The following is a 26,837-nucleotide window of genomic DNA, read 5'->3' as shown; positions in this document are numbered from 1 at the left end:
AGATTACATCATGAGCGATATAATGAGCTGTGCACCTGTGTGACATGACATGACATGACCAAGGATATAATGAGCCCTGCACCTGTGTGACATCACATGACCAAGGATATAATGAGCCGTGCACCAGTGTGACATCACATGACCAGGGATATAATGAGCCGTGCACTTGTGCGACATTACATCATGAGCGATATAATGAGCTGTGCACCTGTGTGACATGACATGACCAGGGATATAATGAGTGACATGACATGACCAAAGATTTAATGAGCCGTGCACCTGTGTGACATGACATGACCAGGGATATAATGAGCCGTGCACCTGTGTGACATCACTTGACCAGGGATATAATGAGCCATGGACCTGTGTGACATCACATGACCAGGGACCGATTTCTCCATACTGGAAGTAAACAATGAAGTTTCTTATAGAATGACAGCAAGCAGAGAACTTGAAAACAGCGAGGAATTGATACAGAAAGTATATTGTGAAATTGTAGAACTTTTCATTACATAAACCATAATATTTTTTTGCTGAAACAGGAACACCCCTTTAAGAACTATATGGATATAATAAAGTAGATATATTATTGCAGATCACTTGTTAAAGAGACATATATGATTTCGGTAGGGAATGGCACTTCTAATGTAGGACCCTTGAGATCTATGCAGTAGACCTGATTTTTTTTCAAGTATCTTCATGATTTGTCTCATTTTGATACAGAAATCAATGCATGCCTAGAAAATAACGGCGGCTGCCATCGTTATGCTGAGTGTATTAAAACTGGGCCTAACAAGGTAAGTATCCGTACTGTAGCTATGGTTACTGACTTAAATAGCCTGCATTATCTTGCATTATTGTTTACAAAAAGTGAGCAATGACCAACACTATTTATTCATTTTAAGCTACATTCACACTGAGGTGTGGCCGCCGTACCGTAGCACGGCGGGCACACGTCAGCGCCGGGAAGAGGAGGAGGTGAGCGCACGGCACCATATTCCGAGAAATGATAGGACATGTCCTAACTTTTCACTGGGTACGGAACGGTACGGTGCCACACTTGCGCTGCACCATACCGCTCCCGTAGGGCGCTGTGCCATATACCTGTGTGACTGTATCCTGATAATCTATAATAAAAATGTTATTGTATTCAAATTATGCTGTTACCATAATTACATAATTACAATGGGGACAAACATGCACACAGCGAGGTCATAGTGCAGGGATAATACATAGAGTGATGTCACAGTCCAAGGTATACACAGTGATACCACAATACAGGGATAATCTACACAGCTATATCATAATACAGGAATAACGCAGACAGTGAGGTCATATTGCAGAGAAGTGATGTCAGAAAGCAGGCATAATACACACAGTGAAGTAACAGTACAGGGATCATGCACGCAGTGATGTCTTAGTACGTGGATAATACACACAGTGATGTCACAGTACAGGGATCAGGCACACAGTGATGTCACAGTACAGGGATAATACACACAGTGATGTCACAGTACAGGCATAATACACACAGTGATGTCACAGTACACGGATAATACACATAGTGATGTCACAGTACAAGGATAATACACGCAGTGGTGTCACAGGACAGGGATAATACACACTGTGATGTCACAGAACAGGGATCATACACACAGTGATGTCACAGTACAGGGATCAGGCACACAGTGATGTCACAGTACACGGATAATACACACAGTGATGTCACAGTACAGAGATAATACACACAGTGATGTCACAGTACACGGATAATACACACAGTGATGTCACAGTACAGGGATAATACATACAGTGATGTCACAGTACAGGGATAATACACACAGTGATGTCACAGTAAGGGATAATACACACAGTGATGTCACAGTACAGAGATAATACACACAGTGAAGTAACAGTACAGGGATCATGCACGCAGTGATGTCTTAGTACGTGGATAATACACACAGTGATGTCACATTACAGGGATCAGGCACACAGTGATGCCACAGTACAGAGATAATACACACAGTGATGTCACAGTATAGGGATAATACACACAGTGATGGCACAGTACAAGGATAATACACGCAGTGATGTCACAGTACACGGGTAATACACGCAGTGATGTCACAGGACAGGGATAATACACACAGTGATGTCATAGTACATGGCTCATGCATACAGTGATGTCACAGTACAGGGATAATACACACAGTGATGTCACAGTACATGGATAATACACACAGTGATGTCACAGTACATGGATAATACACACCGTGATGTCACAGTACACGGATCATGCACAGAGTGATGTCACAGTACATGGATAATACACACAGTGAGGTCACAGTACAGGGGATAATACACACAGTGATGTCACAGTACAGGGATAATACACACAGTGATGTCACAGTACAGGGATAATACACACAGTGATGTCACAGTACAGGGATCATACACACAGTGATGTCACAGAACAGGGATCATACACACAGTGATGTCACAGTACAGGGGATAATGCACACAGTGATGTCACAGTACAGGGATCATACACACAGTGATGTCACAGAACAGGGATCATACACACAGTGATGTCACAGTACAGGGGATAACACACACAGTGATGTCACAGTACAGGGATAATACACACAGTGATGTCACAGTACACGGATAATACACACAGTGATGTCACAGTACACGGATAAAACACACAGTGATGTCACAGTACAGGGATAATACACACAGTGATGTCACAGTACAGGGATAATACATACAGTGATGTCACAGTACAGGGATAATACACACAGTGATGTCACAGTACAGGGATAATACACACAGTGATGTCACAGTACAGAGATAATACACACAGTGAAGTAACAGTACAGGGATCATGCACGCAGTGATGTCTTAGTACGTGGATAATACACACAGTGATGTCACATTACAGGGATCAGGCACACAGTGATGCCACAGTACAGAGATAATACACACAGTGATGTCACAGTATAGGGATAATACACACAGTGATGGCACAGTACAAGGATAATACACGCAGTGATGTCACAGTACACGGGTAATACACACAGTGATGTCACAGGACAGGGATAATACACACAGTGATGTCATAGTACATGGCTCATGCATACAGTGATGTCACAGTACAGGGATAATACACACAGTGATGTCACAGTACATGGATAATACACACAGTGATGTCACAGTACATGGATAATACACACAGTGAGGTCACAGTACAGGGGATAATACACACAGTGATGTCACAGTACAGGGATAATACACACAGTGATGTCACAGTACAGGGATAATACACACAGTGATGTCACAGTACAGGGATCATACACACAGTGATGTCACAGAGCAGGGATCATACACACAGTGATGTCACAGTACAGGGGATAATGCACACAGTGATGTCACAGTACAGGGATCATACACACAGTGATGTCACAGAACAGGGATCATACACACAGTGATGTCACAGTACAGGGGATAATACACACAGTGATGTCACAGTACAGGGACAAAATATACTTAAACAACTCAAATGACTTTCTTTTATTGATATAACTAACAAAAAGGAATATTTAATACAATACTACTGTTGATTCTTTTTTGGTTCTTACTAACATTTCTTATGTTTTGCAGGTCGCTTGCAATTGCCTTCCAGGATACAGAGGAAATGGTACACTAAATTGTACACAAATCAACTTATGCGATGAGGTTTGGTGTTTACTTATAAGTTACAATATATTTTTCAAATACAGTATTTAATTTGCATGCTTGTTTTTTTTTTAAAACCACACACAGGATAACATTGGAACAGCATACATCACAATTTTTGGTTAATCCAAACCCCGGGCTTAGGGGTCCAGTCCTTTGCCTCTACAACACGCTGCCTGCGTATAGGACACTATGTACAATTTACTCAGCTCCATCTGCTCGATAACATGATCCTGGCATATAGGGGCGCTATGTGCAATTTACTCAACTCCTCCTGCTCTATAACATGCTGCCTGTAGAGAGAACACAATAGGGGTCATTTACTAAGGGCCCGAATCGTTATTTTTCGTCGGGTTTCCCATAAATTACCGTTTTGCACCGAATTGCCCCAGGTTTTTGGTGCATGCGATCGGATTGTGGCACAACGGCATGCATGCGACGGAAATCGGGGGGGGGGGGGTCGGAAAACCTGATGGATTCGGAAAAACCGCAGAATTTAAAAAAAAAAAATGTGTCGCTTGACACTCGCTTACCTGCACCAGGAAAAGGATAGTGAACTCCGACGGACCTTGGCGCAGCAGCGACACCTGGTGGACATCGGGCGCACTACATTAGTGAATCGCCAGAAGACCCGAATCCTTGTCTGAGAACGTGCCGCTGGATCGCGACAGGACCGGGTAAGTAAATCTGCCCCAATGTACAATCTAGCTCTATAATATGCTGCCTTCGGAAACCGCTGCCTTTTTAATGTATAACCTCAAAGTGCATATTCATACAAAAATGGTGATCCAGCAATGGCGGCGCAGCTAGAAGCACTCAGTACTGATGCGTTTCGCATGTATAAATTGAAAAATTAATATTATTTTTTGTATGATGAAGAGTTATGCCATTTTTTTTATATACTTTCTGTATCACTTCTAAAGTTTTCTAGATTTCTACTTGTTGTCAGGAGGTTTCTTTGTTTACTTCCTGTGGACAGAAATCTGTCCATGGTCAGATGCACGGCTCGTTAGTATCATAGAGAGCAAGTAGAGCCGTGTGTTATAATGAGCCGTGCACCTGTGTGACATGACATGACCAAGGATATAATGAACATGACATGACCAGGGATATAATGAGCCCTGCACCTGTGTGACATCACATGACCAATGATATAACGAGCCGTGCACCTGTGTGACATGACATGACCAGGGATATAATGAGCCCTCCATCTGTGTGACATGACATGACCAGGGATATAACGAGCTGTGCACCTGTGTGACATCACATGACCAATGATATAATGAGCCGTGCACCTGTGTGACATGACATGACCAGGGATATAATGAGCCCTCCATCTGTGTGACATGACATGACCAAGGATATAACGAGCTGTGCACCTGTGTGACATAACATGACCAGGGATATAATGAGCCGTGCACCTGTGTGACATCACATAACCAGGGATATAATGAGCCGTGCACCTCCGTGACATCACATGACCAGGTATATAATGAGCCGTGCACCTGTGTGACATCACATGACCAGGGACCGATTTCTCCCTACCGGAACTAAACAATGAAGTTTCCCATAGAAATACAGCAAGCAGAGAACTTGAAAACAGCAAGGAATTGATACAGAAAGTATATTGGGAAATTGTAGAACTTTTCATTATATAAACCATAATATTTTTTTTTGCTAAAATGGGAACTCCCATTTAATAACTATATGGATATAATAAAGTAGATATATTATTGCAGATCACTTGTAAAAGAGAAATATATGATTTCTGTAGGGAATGGCCCTTCTAATGTAGGACCATTGAGATCTATGCAGCAGACCAGATTTTTTTAAAGTTTCCACAGTTTTCTTAAAGGAATATCCCATAGAAATCAATAATGATAAACCAGAGACACTTACTCATAGATCCAAGCACCGTGACCGTGGTAATCTTATATTTGTTATCTATGACCTCCTTCCTTCTAAAATCAACTAAAGGCCTCCTAAGGGTGTTACCAGAACCCCTTCCTGCTGCAGATTTACAGGTTGCTACACTGGGGCAGATTTACTTACCCGGTCCATTCGCGATCCAGCGGCGCGTTCTCTGCGGTGGATTCGGGTCCGGCCAGGATTCATTAAGGCAGTTCCTCCGATGTCCACCAGGTGGCGCTGCTGCGCTGAAGAGCATCGGAACGCACTCAAGTTCACCGGCCTATTCCAAGTGAAGGTAAGTGCAAGCTCCGCAACACTTTTTTTTTTTTTTAAATGCGGCGGTTTTTCCGAATCCGTCGGGTTTTCGTTCAGCCACGCCCCCGATTTTCGTCACGTGCATGCCAGCGCCGATGCACCACAATCCGATCGCGTGTGCCAAAATCCCGGGGCAATTCAGGGGAAATCGGCGCAAATCGGAAATATTCGGGTAACACGTCAGGAAAACACGAATCGGGCCCTTAGTAAATGACCCCCACTGTGTAGGAGCACTTCCCCCTCCCACTGCATGCCGAAACTTCATCTGCTGCAATGAGATTACATAAGGCAGAGAGAGCCGGAAGTGGAGAGGGGGGAAAAGGAAACAGTGTAACATCCATGTCCCTTTCAGATGTTATGGAAGCCAACGATTCCAAACTAAAAATTCTTCAACTTTCACTTCAGTACATTCCAATGACTGACAGCACATGTTGCTGTGTCTATAGGCTGCCCTATTGTTACCTTTTTACTTTCTTGTGGAAACACCGTAATTGCCAAGTTATAACTAGTTTTTACTCATCATATTTTTACCACATTTAACCACCCAATGGGGCACATTTACTTACCCGGTCCAGTCGTGATCCAGCGGCGTGTTCTCCGACGCTGATTTGGGTCCGGCCAGGATTCACTAAGGTCCGTGCGTCAATATCCACTAGGTGTCGCTGCTGCGCTGAGGTTCACTGGAGTTCACCTTCTATTTCTTGGTGCAGGTAAGTGCGTGTCAAGCGACACTTTTTTTCTTTTTAAATACCGCGTTTTTTCCGAATCTGTCGGGTTTTCCGACGCCCCCCCCCCCCCGATTTCCATCGCATGTATGTCGGCGCCGATGTGCCACAATCCAATCGCGTGCGCCAAAAACCCGTGGCAATTCGTCGCAAATTGGAAAAATTCAGGAAAATCAATGAAAAAAAACGATTTGGGCCCTTAGTAAATGACCCCCAATATTTTCTCTAGGTCACACATGCATTTTGTTGACCTATCTCTTCTTTTTTTACAGAACAATGGAGGATGCAGTCCTTATGCAATATGCAGACTTGTTGGCACATCAAGACGCTTCTGCAGCTGCATGTTTGGATTCATAGGCGATGGTATTACCTGCACAGGGAAAATTCCTCAGGTCCTCCACCCCACTTATCTAATAATGACAATCTGCCCTATGAAGGGGCTTCCTCTGATTTTACAATATATCATTGCTATATTTTCTAGGCCCTGCAATATGATAAAGACACAAACAGGTTCTATTCTCAACTCCAGGTCAGTCATACAATTATACGATTGAGCCTTGATGGACCTTGGAGAATTATGTTTTGATTTGTCATTTTTCAATGTTTTTACATTTCTGGTGCAGGGAAACAACATCAAGGATTTAGCAGGAGATGGACCTTTCACCGTATTTGTCCCACAGAACCAGGTTCTTGAAAACAACATGACGGCGGCATTGGTACAATAAATGAAATTAAAATTCATAATGTAAATTAAAAAATTTAGGATGTGGAAAAGACAACACACATCACAATCCTCTGCTGGAAACTAGAGCAGGTTTGAAGGTTATCTTCTAATAACGGTGGTCTTTATTGAGACCTCATCCCCATATCAAGGGGGTTGTCTTGCTGAAGATATGTATATTCCTTGCAGATATATGTATACAGTCCAAAGAGCCTGTATATGAAGAAGTACAGACTGGGACAGATCCTTTTGGGAAAGTTCTATATGACTGTGGACAGTAAAAGAGGCCATAGACAATCAGGAGTAGACAATCTACTAGAAGAGTAGTCAGCAATTGCAGCCGTAGTTTTTTTACAACAATTGTTCAATAGCACAAGCAGTAACACACTGTTGCTTCTTCCATCTGTTCAAATCTAGATAAAGTCAAGTCAGTATTTTCCATAAAGAGCTTGAGGACCTTTGCTTGGTTCATCCAATTAAGTAGGGGTTTACCTCATTTTATAGTTGGCCAGATTTCTGCCACAGATGTATTGGAAGAATTTGTACAATTTGTGGTATAAAGGGTGTGGGAGCTCTGGTGCATGCGGACTGCTGCCTGCTTTCCAGTGCGGCTTTGGGAACTAACCTGGTGGACCTTTGGTGCTTGTTTACAATGGTTGCTATGCTCGCAAGATTACAAGACTTCCAGGCCTGCAAAGCAGGCAACTGCGCATCATTAATATGCAGTGCGCATGCGCCAGTGCTCCCGGGAGCTTGGTGATGTCACCGGCCCTCAGGAGCAAGACAGGGAGGGTGGGGGGAAAACTTTGAAACATGCTAGGAGCGTGCATAGTTATGATAATCACCAAGCGCCGAGAGCCCTGGGTGAGGAGCACAGGCTCATTTGCACATTTTATAAATCGATTTTTGGATGAAACTCTTAATTTCTGCGCCTAAACAAAATAACTTCTAGCATTAGCTTACCTACTGCTATTTGAAGGTATGTTTGGGTCAGAATGACCATTTTCAAGTGGGGTCATAGTACATAGGTCTATAAACACAAATGAGTGGGGTGAAAAAGGGGTCATAACCCTGACCAAGTTATTATAATTCCTTACAGGATCACTAAACTGTCAACAAAGGTGCATAAATGAATAGTACAGATGATAAAAGTTCCGTTTTTATTATACTTTATTAAACTTAACTCTTACAGACAGTCCTTGGATAGTTTCATCTCTTCAAACAACTGAAAAATATTCAATAGGATTGGAATTAGTTAATCATTAGCCTCCTTATCTGTCTGTTGTGGACTGACCTCAGAAGTCAGGACCTGAAAGCAAAATCATAAAAAGTTGCATAGAGAAGCTGTTTTTATTAAGTTTACTATTATCGCCTGCTCTATTCATTTCTGAATTTGTTTAAAAAAAAACTATTTTCAAAGATTTAGTTATTCTTTAAAAAAAGGAATCCCGATCATTGCTGGGTTCATATGGGCCTTTAATGGGGGTATCATATTATTTTTTAGATTTCAGACCGGACGAGGAAGAACCTTATGAAGCATTTGCTCCGCTACCATCTAGTTGGCTGTAGAAAGCTACTTATTGATGAGCTTCAGAACGTGTCATCTCTAACAACACTTTCTGGTGATACCATAAAATTGTCTACAAAGAACGTAAGTTATATGATTTATCTGCATTCTCGGTGCATCCCACTGTATACTTTATAAGTTTCTTAGATATCTAATGCCTAGTATATGTGCTCTCATGTGTCACTTTGTATTATAGACAATACATATGTTTAGAAGATTAACAATGGAGTTTTATCACATTGGGGATTTTTCTGTATGGCTGGAGTCGGCATTGGCATAATTTACTTAAAATGTATCAAATGTCACTTTAAATATCTGCCCATCAAATTTATATAAAGCACAGCTCCAATAATTTTTTCATAGTTCAATAGCTCTTATCATGTAGAAGAAATTTGCCTATTATCTTGACTACATTTGTCTAGTAGTTTCTTTGCTTTCCTCCTCAGTTTAGCCTGTTCCATAAATTAGTTTTCTCCCCTGGATGTGAGGCATAATTTACCTAAAATGTATCAAATGTCCCTTTATATAAATTTGATGGGCAAATATTTAAAGCACAGCTCCAATAATTTTTTCACAGTTCAATAGCTCTTGTCACATAGAAGAAATGTGCCTATTATCTTGACTAAATTTGTCTAGTAGTTTCTTTGCTATCCTCCTCTTTTTAGCCAGTTCCATAAATTAGTTGTCTCCCCTGGATGTGATGCTTATCTCTGTGAGACTGTATCTTGTTTACAATAAGAATACATATACAGTTTTACAGAGGGGAAGGGGTACTGCAGAGAAGGAACTCAAGTAATGGTCATGAGGTTGTGATGCTCTCTGTGTGTAGCTAGCAGGAGAGCTGTGTCTGTGCAGCTCTGTTGATGTGAATCAAACCTCCCTCTCTACTATGCATAAAACTTTTTAAAACTATGTAATCTAATACCTTTGTGAGTATAATGGGTAAGACATAGCTGCTGTAGCTCACAACTTGTACCCCCTCCCTCTGCAACTTCTATATTATGCCTTTGCAAACTTCTCCATGCAAGACTAAATTATGCAGACGTTTAAGAGTTAAAAAATAGTTTAGGAGAGAAGTAGGGACCATCATAAGAGCCAAAGTAACTGAAGATAAAAAGAGCTTATTGCAGGGTTTTATTAGTTCTCGCACTGATTTGTACATGGCGCCAGCGAAGTTTACAGTACAATTTTGAGGATCGCACTCCTGCATGAAATGTCTTCAGAGTTACTTAATGTGGTTGATTCAATTCAGACATAACCTGTATTATGTATTTTAGGGTGAAGTGTACATAAATGATATTGCAAGAATAACAAAGAGTGATAAATTGGCGAATAATGGAGTGATTCATATTATTGATAAGCTCTTAATTCCAGAATCTCCTCTACACAATAGAAATATGGTGAGTACAGGCAGTCCCCGGGTTACGTACAAGATAGGGTCTGGAGGTTCGTTCTTAATTTGAATTTGTATGTAAGTCGAAACTGTATATTTTATAATTGTAGATCCAGACAAAAATATTTTAGGCCCCAGTGACAATTGGAGTTTAAACATTTTTTGCTGTAATGGGATCAAGGATTATCAATAAAGCTTCATTACAGACATCTTACAGCTGATCATTGCAATCTGAAACTATAATGAAGCATTCAGAAAGCTTCACCAGAGGTCAGAGGGGTCTGTCTGTCTGTAACTATGGGTTGTCTGTAAGTCGGGTGTCCTTAAGTAGGGGACCGCCTGTATACGATTTATTGTACCTTAGGGGATCTCCTTGTTGCTTTATGGTAAGGTAAGTGTAGGTTTACTGATGGTAGATGTTCTTTAAAATTCCCATCAGTTTACTGATGGTAGATGTGTCCTAATAAGAAGTTCCTCAGGACTTCTTTTATTATAACTTGATATGTCACAATTGCAGAAATATAGAGTTATAAAAGTTATACCTTGGGGTGCTCAGGCTGCATAAATGAGATTATGAGGCTCCCTGACGCACTAGGGTGACATGGCCTGGGTGCCCCAGGGTAATTAGCATAACTTTTATAACTCTATATTTCTGCCGTTGTGGCATATAGAATTATAATAAAAGAAGTCCTCAGGAACTTATAAGAACACCAGTAAACTGATGGTAGACGACCTTTAAGCTACATTGAGATTTGGCATATACACTACAACTGTTGATGTGCATCTAGATCAGGGATCTCAACTGGTTAGTTAAATTGGCCAAACATAGAATAAATTTATTGATGACAGGCCGTCTTTGTTTTAGGTTGAATACAAATCCTAATTATTGTGAATCTTTTGGTTATTTTAACTATTTTCAAAAAATACTACATTACTGTGATAATACCTCATGGTTTAATATTACTAAAAAAAATTTAGAGTTTACTCCACAAGGTTATTTAACAATACAATCCAAGTTTCAGCCCCCTCTTTAATTTGCATCACCTCTGAATGACCCCCTAAATAGTGCCTTCACCACCAGTAATGATGCCCTTAATAGAGCCCCCTTGCTACCTGTAACTGAGGAAGAGATCGGTCTGAGCTTGAAATGAGTTTTACCTAACTACTACATTTGGAATTACTGAGTGATTGGCACCGGAACTAGACGGAGTAACCCTGTCCCTCCCCTTCCATTTGTGCCTCTTGATTAGCTTGGTCTTTTTTCAGTGCTATTGATCAATTGTGCCCATTTTTAGTGCCCCAGTTACCTTATTTCACAATGAAATAAACTTGTAATCTCCTAAAATCCTTTCTGGAAGGTAGTGCCGCCGTGTCCTCTGCAATCACAACACAACTTCCATGGTTTTGTCTTGTCCGGATTGGTTTCTACTGGCTACAGACAGTGGGGGCGTAACTACAAGCATCCTTATCAGCTGCTACCAGGCCTTCAGTATCAGAGGGCCTAGCCACCTGACCTGCCACACTACAGAATGGAGGATGTGCACCATTAAATACACATTGGGGCAGATTTACGTACCCGGTCTATTCGCGATCCAGCGGCGGGTTCTCCAACGCTGATTCGTGTCTTCCGGCGATTCACTAAGGTAGTGTGCCCAATGTCCACCAGGTGTCGCTGCTGCGCCGAAGTCCGTCGAGTTCACCAAGCCATGCTGGGTGCAGGTAAGTGCGTGTTAAGCGACACATTTTTTTAAAAAAATACGGTGGTTTTTACAAATCCGACGGGTTTTCCGACGGCCAAACCCCACGATTTCCATCGTGTGCATGCCGGCGCCTATGCGCCACAATCAGATCGCGTGCGCCAAAAACCCGGGGCATTTCGGCGCAAAACTGTAATTTTCGGATATGTTTGTATATGCTGTATGTGTATGTATATAATGTGTATGTGTATGTATATAATGTGTATATGCCGTATGTATATAATATGTATATGCTGTATGTATATGGTGTGTATATGCTGTATGTATATGGTGTGTATATGCTGTATGTATATGGTTTGTATGTATATGGTGTAAAATGTGTATACACTGTATGCCTGTATATGGTACAGTATGGTATGTGTGTTTATGCTGTATGGGTATATGGTTTATCACACTACAGAATGGATGATGTGCACCATTAAATACATATTATGCTGCACATATATATAAAACAGTTCACATCTTCCGCAGTACACAAAGTCGGCAGCAAAGATGAGAAATCTTGGGGGAGGGGACAGCAGGAAGGCAGGATTAGAAGTCTTTCATCTCTGTATACAGTATACACTGTATGTGTAATATGATGATGTTTATATACTATATGTGTGTATACACTGAATCTATATATGAATGCATAGAAGTGTGTGCATGTGTGTATACGTGCAGTACTGTATGTGTGTGTTTATACATGTGTATATGAATGTATAGATGTGTGTGATTGTATAAACATGTGTGAGTGTACAAATATGGATATTTTTTAAGCAGAAGTCTACTATGGGGCTCAGCCGCTCCTAGTTACGCTCCTGACATACAGTCTATCTTTTAGGCAGTTTCATTCATGAGCCCCAGTGTGGAAATTCTGACACATGTCAGTACTTGCTGCTTCTTATAGATGTTTGCTTAAAAGTGTATATATTACATTGTGATTAAAGATCCTTGTTTCTTTTCAGTTAACATTAAGTGAAGCTGCCACATTTTATGGGTATTCTAAATTCATCCAACTTCTCCAGGTAACGTCATTTCTTTTAATGCCCAGGAGGCAGTATACATTCTTCATGTTGATTCTTCATGTTGATATATTTGAGTTATATTCATTCTACTGGTTTTGCAGGTATGGCACAATATGACTGTAATCACCATATTTTATTTTAGAAAGGGCTTTTTAGGGACTTTCCCCAAATAACTATTATTTGATTTATAGTTGTACTTTAAGAAAAGTTCCTTATAACTTGTCCTTTTATATTTTTGCTCATTCTGTGCTTTTGCATCAAAAACTGTGGTCCTACTCGGCGACTAACTGCTGATCTCTGATTCAGCACCGCCCACCTGACTCCTTCTCACAGAATGAACCTGTATAATGGAAATAATCAAAGGCTGTAAATTAGTCGACTAGTTCCTTATGTGCTATAATACTTTGCTTGTGCAAAGGATAATTTGTTAAATTTTCTCCTACAAAAAGTTTCATAAGTTGTAATATAGTTTTTGCATTTATTTTGTATTATTTTGGTAGGATTCCAATCTGATGCCTTTGGTTCTGGATAAAGCTCACCAACCCATCACAGCTCTGTGGCCTACAAACAAAGCCTTTGACTCTCTTTCCGAAGAACAAAAGCTGTGGCTGTACCATGAAGATCACAAAGACAAGCTGGAGGCGTATCTGAAATATCATATAATCAGGGATGCAAAGGTATAATGTATAGTTTATAGATGCTACTTGTATGCTCCATTCTCTTATCTTCTCTGATATCTATACAATCTATACAATACAGAGAAGGTCATTCTGGCCAACAATATGGACCATGTCCTTCTGACCTTTTATACACCCGTTTTTTCTCCTTACCTTCCTTTTGCTGTTTTTTCTTTACTCGTTGGACAAATTTTCTTTGCTTTTTACAATCTGATACTCAAACACATTCCGTATTCCTTGAGAAGAGGTACCTGGAGTGTGTGGGCACACGGGTAGAAACCGTGCGTCCAGCCACCGGGGGAATAAGCACAGGACAGAGGGGCGCAACCCTAGTGTGATATTGCAAATGTAGATAGATAAAATGGGTAACGATAAAACTCTCATCTGATTTAGGGTGAAAGCAGGCCTTGGATAGAATCTTCGAAAAATGATGGCAGCCGATCCTTGTATCATCCATGTTGAACCCAGGCCACTCGTCCTCGGTAACAGCGGATGGAGATGCAAAAGCTCGTGGACGAAAAGAAGGTATTCGGACTGGCGCTCGACACAACCAAAGGGAGATTGAAGCCTCGTGAGTGTATTGTCACTTTTATTGTTACAGATTTGCAATGCGTTTCAGCTCCGGACTGGAGCTTTCATCAGGCCTGATGAAAGCTCCAGTCCGGAGCTGAAACGTGTGACAATACAATCAATCTCCCTTTAGTTGTGTCGAGTGCTGGTCCGAATACCTTCTTTTCGTCCACGAGCTTTTGCATTCCGAATTTCTTGGATAAGGTTTTTTTATTCCAGGACTGTTAAAGGACACCTGTCATCAGGTCTCTGCCACTAGTCCTGTCACCACTACCTGTTGGAGCAGCTCACAAGGATCCCATCCCAGCCTTTATCTAGTTATTTCATACATTAATCATTGTAAAATCATCTTTTCTTTATTATGTAAATTAGGCTGGTCACATGGTCAGAGGCAGTGATGTCACTCCTGTTACCCCTCCCCCTGCTCATGTCTGTGTGTAATGTATAGTAAAGAATTGCTAGTGTCTGTGCTTTATCTGCTGACATGCTGCATCCTCCTAATATATCCTCCTAATATATCCTTCTGATATAACATGGCTGCAGCCTGGAGCTGTTGTATCTCTCCTATACACACACACAGGCTGCAGGGGGCGCCAGCACCAGGAAGCACATCATTATACAGCCTCACATCATTATGCAGGCTGTCAGTCAAGCACTAGGGGTGTGGCTGTGCCTCCCACTCATGAATATACGTCTCCCATAGATGGCAATGGGCGCGCGGCGCCCTACGGGAGCGGTACGGTACGGCACCGTACCGCTCCGTACCCCGTGAAAAAATAGGACATGTCCTATTTTTTTCACGGCGTACGACACCGTGCGCCATGTATCCCTATGTAGAGGGGCGGGGGTAAGCAGCTACGTACCGTGCTACGGTACGGCGGGCACCGGTCGTGTGAATCCAGCCTTAGGACCTCATTGCTTATGTTTACAGGCATGTAGAGGGACAATGAAGGGATAGAGGCAATGCTCTCTAATGGCAGTTTATGAAAATATATTTAGTTTAGGAGGTTATTTTGCATGACGGGTTCTCTTTAACAAGTTTTATTACCAACATTTTAAAGGGCACCTACCACCACGATTCTACCTATAAAGGTAGATCGGGTGGTAGGTGGATGTAAGGGACGTGAGGAGAGCTCTTTTTAGAGCTAATCCTCACGTCCCCGCTAACTTTTAATAAACTTTATTCCCCTAACATGTAAATTTAGTTATGCGGCTACTGGGGCGTGGAGTAGCCGGGCACGAGGCTACACAGCGCGGCTACTCCACGCCCCAATAGCCACGTTACTCCTCCTACCCTGTGTGTTCAGCGCGCGGCATCCGAGAAGCCGGAGTTCTGCGCGCAGAACGCCAGCATGTCGGGCGAGGGCGCGCAGCTACGAGGAGCTGCGCGCCGAACACACAGGGTAGGAGGAGTAACGTGGCTACTGGGGCGTGGAGTAGCCGCGCTGTGTAGCCTCGTGCCCGGCTACTCCACGCCCCAGTAGCCGCATAACTAAATTTACATGTTAGGGGAATAAAGTTTATTAAAAGTTAGCGGGGACGTGAGGATTAGCTCTAAAAAGAGCTCTCCTCACGTCCCTTACATCCACCTACCACCCGATCTACCTTTATAGGTAGAATCGTGGTGGTAGGTGCCCTTTAAGGTTAAATACCACATTCTGATCACTTTTAATTTGATTATATTTGGAGAGTGCAGAAGTAAAAATGTTATCATTTGGTTTTGTGATTTCTCTTGTTTATTTAGGGGGATTTGCATGAATATGTAATATTTTGAGGGGATGGGAAAAGTAAATAAAAGCAGATTAGGTAACGCCGTGGGCCCTACGGTCTGTATAACCACTATGATGCTACGATTGCTATTGACCGTAGAATCTTAGGGGATATCCATGCAGGATCTGAATTGTAAGTTGTGTAGGTTGTAACACAACACATTGTCCAACACGAACGTATGCCTGCCGGACCGTAGCTGGGCGGGCATATGTGCAGCGCAAGGAGGAGGGGTGACATCCTCCCTCTCAATAGAAATCGAGGCCGTACACCTGGGGAAAGATAGGACATGTACTATCGTTTTCCCGTGTAGGGAGCAGTACGATGCCACATGTGTGGCTCTGTGCAGCCATTGCCGTCTATGGGGGACGTAGGTACGTCCACAAGCTTGCGACCGTACATAAGTCTCCCTTACAGTCGTGTGAATGTAGCCTTAGAGTATTTTTCCCATCACAAATAACAGATTTGTGGGGTGAGTAAGGGTGATGCCACACGTTGCATTTTTAGAACTTTTAAAGCATGCGTTTTCAGTCCGTTTAAAAACGCATGCATGTTTTTGTATGTTTACCATGCGTTTAAACCCGCTTTTTTTTTTTTCTTAATTAGGATAATTGGAAAACGGTCAAAAAACGCATGTGTTTTTTAACAGACTACTTAAAAACAGACAAAAAATGGGTTCAAAACGCCACGTGTGCCGCCGGCCTTAGTCTTAGTTATTGAATGAAGCGGCAGGTCAAGTAATCAGCTCGTTATAACACATAGCTCTGATAGCTCTGTGCTTTTCATTACACAATAACATTTATTTGCTGATATGGGAACACCCCTTTAAACTTGGTAAATTATGTGTGTTGGCCACAACAGCATTATGTCAACCTAATAAAAGCTTATTTGCTTCATAATTGTTATTTGTTCTAGATGTCTGCAGCTGACCTACCCGAGCGAAAATCCCTCAGGACTCTCTACGGTTCTCTTGTTTCCTTCCAGTGCAGCTCAACCAACACTGTGAGTAACCATTCTGAAAAAATACAGGCGGTCCCCTAATTAACCCCTTATCACCGACACTAGTTTTCAGCTTAATGACCAGACTCGATTTTTCAAATCTGACATGTCTCACGATAATTGGTTATAACTTCGGAACGCTTTAACATATCCTGGTGATTTTGAGAATGTTTTCTCGTGATACATTGTACTTCATGTTAGTTATAAAATTTAAGTGATACGTTTTGCGATTCATCCTGAAATAAAGTGAAAATTTGGCAAAAGTTTGTAAAAATTCTTCATTTTCCAAGTTTGAAATGTTCTGCTTTCCAGACAGGAAGTAAAACTACCCAAAAAGCTTGATAAATTACATTTGCGGAATGTCTGCTTTATGATGAGATGATATTTTATCCATCCTCTCACTTTTCTAGGATGTTATGAGGCGCAGAACTTTAGGTGCGATTTTTCTCATTTTCATGAAAATTGCCAAAACTCACATTTTGAGGGAAAACTCAGCTTCCAAGTGACTTTGTAAGGCCTAAGTAATAGTAAAACCCCATAAATTACCCCACTATAGAAACTTCACCCCTCAACGTATGTAAAAAAACTTCTATTAAGTCCATTAACCCTTTAAGTGTTTCACATGGGTTAAAACAATATGGACCTGCGATTTAGAAACTATGGAATTTTTTTGGAAAATACATTCATTTAGGCCAAACTGACAGTTTCAGAATAAATTAAATGATGAAACGCACTGCAACGCTTGATGCCCAATTCCTCCCGAGTGTACTGATACCCCATATGTGGTGGTGACTGCTGTACGGGCGCACGGCCGAGTATAGAATGAATGGAGGCGCCGTCCACAGCAGATTTGTATTGTCACATTGTACGACCTATACATTTTTTTATTTTTTTTGGTAATGCGAACATATGGGGGCTTATTTTTTACGGAATGAGATACAATGTATAAATAATTCATTTAGGGGGTCTATAGCTTATTCATGAGATTTTATTAACTATTTCAATGGGGACACAAACAAAATCATCAATTTTTATTTAGGATTTTTAGCATTTTTTTCCCCCCAGCTCACCGTAATGTAAAAATAATATTTTATCTTTATTCTCTGGTTCACTACGATTGCGGTGATACCTCATTTATATAGTTTTTCTTATCTTTGCTCAATTTTCCTGAGCAAAACCAATATTGGAGAAAATCGCATTGTTTTTACTATTGACAAATTTTCAGGGCCATAACTTCTGTATTTTTCTGTTGTCAGATCTGGTTGAGGGCTTATTTTTTGCGAAAAGAGTTGTTCTTTTCAGTCGTATCATATTAGGGAACGTAGCTTTTTTTTAATCACTTTTTAGAACATTTTTTGTGATGGTGTTTGATGAAAAATGGTATATTACGGGAAGTTTTTCGTATTTTTTTTTTCATTGTTCACCGAGCGGGTTCAATATTGATTTATATTTATTGTACAGTAATACGGACGCGGTGATACCAAATATGTACATTTTTCGTGTGTTTTATATACTGTATTTGCATTATATGTGTAACTGGGGAGATTATGGGACTTTATTTTATTTATTTAATTATTATTATAAAACGATTTAATCTTTTTTACTTTCACATATTTTCAACCTTTTGGCTTGAATAAGCGATCATCCGATCACTTATTCAAGCCTTTACACTGCAATACACTTGTATTGCAGTGTATAGTGTAAGTAACTGAGCATGCCGCGCATGCTCAGTTACTTACAGCCGGGTCCTGCCAGGAAGGCAGAACCCGGCGAGAAGAGGAGCCGACAGCCTCGGGTCACTCGTCGGGACCCAGGGCAGCGGCAGGAGGGATCGGATCCCCCGGTAAGCGCACCGGGGGGGGTCTGATCCACGGGGGACACACTTGCACGCCGCGGTCATGCTTGACCGCGGCGTATAAGGGGTTAAACACCCGGGATCGGAGTTTTTCCGATCCCGGGTGTTAGTGCCGGGTCTGGGCTGTGATATCACAGCCCGACACCGGCACTATACTGACCCGATGTCCCGAAATCTTCTTCTGACGCGGCGCCGTAGAAAGGCGTCGCGTCAGAAGAAGTACCCTTAATGACCGACGTAGATTCCCGATAGGGCGATCATTAAGGGGTTAAGGACACCCAACTTACAGACGGACCCCTCTGCCCACTATGACCTCTGGTGAAGCTCTCTGGATGTTACTTTAGTCCCAGGCTACAATGATCAGCTGTAAGGAGTCTGTAATGAAGATTTATTGATAATCCTTGATCTCATTACAGCAAAAAATTTTGAAACTCCAATTGTCACTGGGGCAAAAAAACTTTTTGTTTAGAATTACAATTATAAAATATACAGTTCCGACTTGCATACAAATTCAACTTAAGAACAAACCTATGGAACTATCTTGTACGTGACTCGGGAACTGCCTGTACTAGAATACAGATGTAAAATAAAATAGATTTTCTCAGTGAATACTTGTGCTGCTTCTATTGCCATTACATGTATGGGACATGGCCTAAAAAAATTGAATAATCATCAGTTAAATGTTTTCACTTGTACAGTATATACACATTTGGTAATTATCTTAACTCCTTTTTGACCAGGCCTTAAAAGGTTTTAATGACTGGGGAATGTTTAGCAAATTTTCATACTTATTGGTCAAAGGACCATAATATCTTTTTCTACGCAACACTTAAAAATGTTTGCAGTGGTTTTTTGGGGGGACAAATACAGATAGCTGGCCTTAAAGGGAACCTACCACCACGATTTTACCTATAAAGGTAGAGCGGGTGGTAGGTGCATGTATGGGATGTCGTGGCTACTCAACGCCCCAGTAGCCTCTTTACTCCTCCTACCCTGAGATCTTCGGCGCACAGCTCCTCATAGCTGTGTGCCCTCGTCCGAGAAGCCAGAGTTCTGCGCAGTAGCTCCGGCCTCGTTGCTGTGGCGGCAGGCCTGCGTTTGGCTTCTCGGATAAGGATGCGCAGCTACGAGGAGCTGTGCGCCGAAGATCTCAGAGTAGGAGGAGTAAAGAGGCTACTGGGGCGTGGAGTAGCCGCGACGTGTAGCCTCATGTCCGATACTCCACGCCCAAGTAGCCGCTTTACAAAATTTACATATTAGGGCATAAAGATTTCAAAAAGATAGCGGGGACGTGAGGATTAACTCTAAAAAGGGCCATCCTCAAGTCCTATACATGCACTTTATAGGTAGAATCATGGTGGTAGGTTCCCTTTAAACATTTTTTTACTTTAACTATCAGCAGCCCTGCACACTGTCTTCTCCTGCAGGTCATGTGATCATGACATCATCGCAAGCCTCCAGGTATTAATGTTCTTCTGGGGGTGGCAGGACATCAATGATGTCATCGCGGGTCTTGCAAGAAAAAGCAGTTTTTGTCCCCTGATATCAGTAATAAGTCTCCTGATGATGTAGTTCTTTTGGGACTTACACCCTATTTGACCAAAATGGATGCATGGTTCCTACTAAAGAATGTGACTATTCTTGGACTGCAAACAATGGATCCATGGTCTGTTTTTGTGGTCCATGTGTCATCAGTGTGTAGTCTGGATGTATGGTCCTTGTGTTGTCCATTTTTACAGAAAAAACCCCAGATGGCTGGCAAATAATGTCAGTGACTGGTCCCAACTCCTTGAAGTGCCACGTGATTGTGTTAACTTGCAAATACAGACTGCACGTGGATAACATCGCAAAGATGGGCAGAAAAGGAGTTTTCTGCAGCCTCCACAGAGATCAGGGATTCCATGAAAATTCATAAAATTTTCTTAAACAAAAAGGTCTTTATATATATTTATAGAATCAATATATGAATAACAATTACCGATATGACTTTTTATGTTGCAGGGGGAACTTCTTGTGAATAACATTAAAGTAATTCAAAGAGACATGGAGTTTATGGATGGGATTGCCCACGGAATTGATCAGTTGATGGAGCCTCCCAACATTGGTGCCCGCTGTGACGCCTTTGTGGAAAGAAAGATGCTAGTAAGTAACACTGAGCCAATGAGTTTTATGAAGAAAATGAGGAAAATTTTTATTTCCATGTGATCGCTGCCCCCCTGGTACATTAATCTTTCTCACAAAATTGGTCATTAACGGCTTGTATAGTTGTCTTTGCTAAGAGTCCAACCTACAGAACTTTCCATGGAATAGCTCTAATTTCTTTGTAAAGACTGCATGTGGAGGCTTCAAAATTGTCCAAATTGTTATGCAGAAAACAAGCCCTCATACATCTCACAGGTCTCTGCAAAGAAAAATATAACAGTGAGACATCTGGTGCAGCATTAAAATGTCCAACACTTACAATCAAAATTCCAAAGGAATGAGTATGTTCTCGGGTGCTCATTGGTAACCACTAAGACATAAGAACATGTCACTCAAAATGATGTGGTTCTACACTTTTCTGCTTTTACCCAACCCATCCTAAAAACAATGCACATTTCACAGAAAACAAGACTGCATACAGCTTTTTTTATACATAAAAATAAAAAATAAGTTATTGTTATTACAACTAATTATGGGAAGGAAAAAGGAAAAAATTCTTGCCTCTGGAGGGCAGACGTCTTTGTGTGATGTTGTGACTTGTATCTTGTTTCTCTAGGTATCACGGTATTCCTGCAGCAGGTGCGGCTTCGAGAGGCCTTGCCCATCTGGAACAATTGATAAAGTAAGTATGGAGTGCAAAAAAAATCTTACACAGTTTGAAAATACTTCATAGCTACATCTATATTTTCTGTCACCACATCTCTCCAAAGATCTTTTTATACCTCGGCCTATGACCAGGACAAGGGGGCATCCTCTACGCCTAGAGGAGAGGCAATATAACCATCAACATAGACAAAGGTTCTTTACTGTAAGAGCAGTGAGACTGTGGAACTCTCTGCCGCAGGAGGTTGTTATGGCGGACTCTATGTACATGTTCAAGAGAGGCCTGGATGCCTTTCTGGAGAGAAAAAATATCACGGGTTATGGGGATAAAACATTTGTTTAATTGTTAAAGGTTGGACTTGATGGACTTGCGTCTTTTTCCAGCCTTATATACTATGATACTATGATTATACCAGTCTGGATTCAAGAGGTTATTTACAGGTGAAAGCCAGAAATGTCAATGCATCTTTACAACTTACTTTGGTTTGGTCTATTTTGCCTGTGACAGTATATCCAGGGAGATACAGAAGGCGACCTGTGCTATCAGGTCACTTCTTACCAAACCTCTAATCAATGGTGTAACAAGACTCCAGTGGGCAGCAGTGTAAAATATTATTCTGACTTTCAGACAGCTTGATAAATCTGCCCCAATGTGCACCACCTGTGCCATAGTGTGCACAGACAGAGCGTACAGACGTGTCTTGGCCTGTGCCGTTTTGATTCTATTGATTCTCTCTCCCTTTTGGCAGACCCACGAGCTGGCCAGCTCTGGCCCAGTCGCACTAGTTGTATCTGCAACTGCGAACATTATGCCACTTCCTCTATTGGTCTATAGCAACAGAGAATCTAAACTCATAAACCGCATAAAAAAAAACAACAAGGCTTCTTCCAGTTATACTTTGTAGCCATAAAAATAACCAAAAATATATAATTTTTCAAAGGGTTAGGCCAAAATGTAATATTCTTTCCTATCCACATAAAGAATGGTGAGGGTCCAAAGGCTGAAATCAACAATATGTCAGATATGGACAGTTATGAAATTATGTTCCATCCCAGCCCAAGGACAAATGCATATTTGGAATCTAGACAACAAGCAAAACACATACTTGTCTCTCAATTTGGTCTAGCACCTTTGGACAAAGAGCTAGATATAACTCTCAATGAGAGCATAATTAATGGGTCATGTCTAGTCTCAATGTGATCCTGGGATTTATCCAGCTCCAAAGACACCACAACACTGACCCTATGACTTCCCATTGAGAAGCTAGAACTCCTCCAAGCTCCTGGATCTGATCCAAGGTAGGAGGGCTCCTAGAGCACTCCAGTGGGTTTGAAGGGATGTGTCTGCACCTAATATAATCAGGACGCCTCTTGTGTCCATTGTTCTTCCCTGGGAGATATCATATAATTTGTCATCTGCTAAACTATATGTTTCTATTTTGTGTACTGTCCGTCTAGTGTGCCTTAAGGCAATTAAATATAAAATTTAACATGCATCGTTCTTTTATCACGGTGCATGAATTCCCACGTCCGTGTTTTGGTTATATACATGCTACCGGGTTGGCTTCTAACCTGATATAATCCTGTTACGGACTGGGCTTATATCAAATGAGAAGCTGGTGGCGGCCTACTGTGCTAATAAAGTTCTGTTTCACCGAGGCTGTATTGGAAGGGGTCTTTCAGCCATTCAGGGTTGTGGGTAATTGTTGTGCCATACCAGATGTTGTGGTTGTGTGGACAACTCTAACTCACTTGCTGCGCCTCCCACACATGCATTCAGTTGGTGTCAATAAAAACGATAATAACTTGACCTTACGTACCATCCAAGGTCCGCAAATGGCACAGCTATTTATACTACTCACCATTATTACATATGTAAGCAGTGTAGCTGTTTTTTATCCTTGGCTTCTGCATTTTATACTTGATTTTAGTAACCGAATTGATGGACAAGATTTCTGGCTAGCTGGTAGATCAATGGGTAAACCGATTGTCCAATTGGCCTGTCCAATTGTCCCCGACTTTAGAACTTGTCACTGCCCTCCTCCATCTAACAATGTTTCAGCCACGTTGAAGAGGCCACTAAAACAATATAGGATGGAGGTCAATGGAGGAATGGAGCAAAAATAATTTTTATGCTCCATCTAGAAGTTCCTCAGGTCATTATTGTAACACTGAAACGGAAACCAGGGATACCAAAAGAAAAAAAACACCAGAGTGCTCCATGATAGAAGGACAGGCCTGGCGCCAGCACCCGGCTAACCCGGGCAAGTGCCGGAGCCCTGGGGTACTGGAGGTGCCCACTCGGGCCCCCGGGCCTATTGTACCAGGGGCGTCGCTAGGTCGAAAGATCCGGATCTCCCCGGGTCAGCAGGACATCAGCCCCGCTGCCCGGGAGATTCCATCCCTCTCTCATCACGATCTGCGTCATCGGGACACAGATCGTGATGAGAACATTTGCACTCACTGCTTTCCCCCGGAGGCTGAAGGACCTTTGATGATGTCATGGTCACATGACCTGCTGGGGAAAGCAGTGAGCACACAGAGAGTATGGGAACATTACTTACTAGGGGGGCTGTGTGGGCATATTACTTACTGGGGGGCTGTGTGAGGCACACTACTTACTGGGGGGCTGTGTGGGAACATTACTTACTGGGGGGCTGAGTGGGAACATTACTTACTGGGGGGGCTGTGTGAGGACATTACTTACTGGGGGGCTGTGTGTGAGGACATTACTTACTAGGGGGCTGTGTGCAGACATTACTTACTGGGGGGCAGTGTGTATACAGGGGCAGGGGGGAGTGTATGCAGGGGGGGGGATGTGTACACGGGGATGGGGGGGCAGTGTGACTACTGGAGGGTGGCCCATAAAGGGGCCCACTAGGGCTCTGTCGCCCAGGGGCCCACTAATACCTGGAGCCGGCCCTGGGGAAGGACACAGGTTACCCACACACTTCATCTACCTTACAAAAAAGTTCAACTCTCCTTCATTGTTGTGATTTTCTAATCCTGCAGGGGGAGGTAAAACCTTGTGTTTCATGGCGGAGCTGGAAGTCACCCACAGCTCATTACAGAGCACAGTGTGCACGAATTTGTTACTCCATAGACTGGCAGCCTCGGTGCTGTAAAAACCACTATGGACAATACTGCAATGGTAAGAAATTCTTATAATAGTCCATCATTTACAGGAGATGGAAAGAACGGAAAGAGATCAGGACAGCCTGATCAAAGTAACCGCTCACACCCCAACTATTGGAACCAGTTAAAACACTGGTTGTGGTTTTTTTCTCCTACTTTTTCTTAGGCTTTTGTGATGTTCAATCTTTCCACATATGGTTCCATTGTGATTCCTTTGTCATCCCAGCGCTGTCTGTAATTTGGTGTTATTGCAGCCAAACTGGGTCTTGGCTCAAGTGTCGGGGAACCTGTCAGCTACTGTATAATCTCCTTGTCATGTTCTTCTATGCTTTGTGCTTATGTGTGGAATCATTGCCAAAGTTTAGCTGCAGTAGTCACTTAGCTCAAGGAACAGAAGTCATGATGTGATGTAGACTGCGCAAAAGGTATATAGCAACCAGGCCGAGCACGCTTGTCCTGGAATAGCAGTATTTGTCATTTTGAAAAAAAAACATGGACACGGATGCGCTTCCAGGTAGAGACTTAGACCCGGGTGGTGTAAATAAATTAATGTATTTAGTATTAATGGACTACGCGTTTCAACGCCGAGCTGGCGTCTTCATCAGGTCAAGAATACTTGGAGCAGAGCTAGACAGGGGGACTGGCGTGAGAGAACCAGATGATGTGGTAAGGTCCGGTTGATGCAGGATGGATCTAAGTCTGTACCTAGAAGTGCACCGGTATCCCTGTTTTTTTTCCAGAATTACAAACATATCCCGTCTGGTCCCCTCACCCGACCACAGAGGGGTTTACTGCATCCTTAGATACCAATAATTTATCATCCCTACTTTTTCGACTAGTCCAGAACATGCCTTTGGACCCTTAGTGGTTACTCTCACCCATATCTCCACCACAGATGCTTGCAACTGCACTTTTTTCCCATTTTTATAATAATTGTCCTGGAATTCACTGAAATACTGGATAGTTTCTAGACATGGTCTGTGAGCTGTACAGAGATCACTGTGCGGGGAAAGGGGAAAAGATTTGTAGGGAAATACATTTTTTGCTTAAACTATTTAATTATTTTCAGATGAGACCTTCCCTTTAACTAACCAACCAAGGTGTAAATTCCTAAAAGCCTATAATATGTTATAAAGTGACAAGTGCAACATTTCATAGATGGAACAAATGATTCTGTGTTTTAGTGTGTCCTGGTGGGCTGCAGGCGCCCTGTAACAACCACGGAAGGTGTAATGATGAAATGTATGGAAACGGGACGTGCAGTTGTTCCACAGGATTCAATGGAACGGCTTGTGAGCTGTGTGACTCCAATAGATTTGGGCCGGATTGTAAAGGTAAGCAAATCCTCTCCATAGATCATCATTGTGACTGTGTGGTTAGAAGCTCCCTCTAAAATCTCAGTTCTCTCATATTTTGAGTTGCTACATTGTAGGAGAACACTTGCGCTTCCTTCTTATTCCCCATCTTACTGACTGTTTCCTTTGCAGAATGTACGTGCGCTGAACATGGTCAGTGTAATGAGGGCATCTCCGGAGATGGATCTTGTTACTGTGCTGAAGGATGGTCTGGTGAAAAATGTGAAATCCAACTGCGTAAGACTTCATTTTATTTTGTGTAACTCAGGCCTCCAATGACTGTAATAAATAACATTAAAATTACTTTGTAAAATGTTATTTTATTTCTTGAATAGAAAATAGAAATATGAGACATTTAGCAAGTTGTCATCTCCTAGCATTACAGCTCTAACACAGTCCTATGTGTCTCCATGGTTGTTTAGTCCGGTACAGTTGTCATACATCGTCCTCCTTCTTGCTAAGCTACAGACTACGAGCACTGTACAGTACTAAGACATCATTGTCTAAGTGAGACCTATAAAAGACTGCAGAGGAGCC

The 26,837-nt window shown here is 42.0% G+C and overlaps 1 protein-coding gene across 3 annotated transcripts in view; it reads left to right on the top strand.

The window, feature by feature from the left end:
* Positions 1-26,837, top strand: part of STAB1 (stabilin 1) — a 98,302-nt gene that overhangs the window by 63,908 nt on the left and 7,557 nt on the right. For all 3 annotated transcript variants that reach the window (XR_011850476.1, XM_072128840.1, XM_072128841.1), the window contains 15 exons: positions 724-797; positions 3,667-3,741; positions 6,965-7,084; positions 7,174-7,221; positions 7,316-7,408; positions 8,918-9,064; positions 10,258-10,380; positions 13,078-13,137; positions 13,638-13,814; positions 17,067-17,153; positions 21,007-21,147; positions 21,764-21,829; positions 24,823-24,961; positions 26,130-26,279; positions 26,433-26,537. Coding sequence is in view for 2 of the 3 variants with exons in the window: in XM_072128840.1 (XP_071984941.1) it covers positions 724-797; positions 3,667-3,741; positions 6,965-7,084; positions 7,174-7,221; positions 7,316-7,408; positions 8,918-9,064; positions 10,258-10,380; positions 13,078-13,137; positions 13,638-13,814; positions 17,067-17,153; positions 21,007-21,147; positions 21,764-21,829; positions 24,823-24,961; positions 26,130-26,279; positions 26,433-26,537 (1,605 nt within the window). In the remaining variant the exon portion in view is untranslated. The remainder of the gene's footprint in view (positions 1-723; positions 798-3,666; positions 3,742-6,964; positions 7,085-7,173; positions 7,222-7,315; positions 7,409-8,917; positions 9,065-10,257; positions 10,381-13,077; positions 13,138-13,637; positions 13,815-17,066; positions 17,154-21,006; positions 21,148-21,763; positions 21,830-24,822; positions 24,962-26,129; positions 26,280-26,432; positions 26,538-26,837) is intronic.

Source organism: Engystomops pustulosus, chromosome 10, assembly GCF_040894005.1.
Source record: "Engystomops pustulosus chromosome 10, aEngPut4.maternal, whole genome shotgun sequence".
In the NCBI taxonomy this organism is placed as follows: Eukaryota; Metazoa; Chordata; class Amphibia; order Anura; family Leptodactylidae; genus Engystomops; species Engystomops pustulosus.
This window is presented reverse-complemented; position numbering and strand designations above follow the sequence as displayed.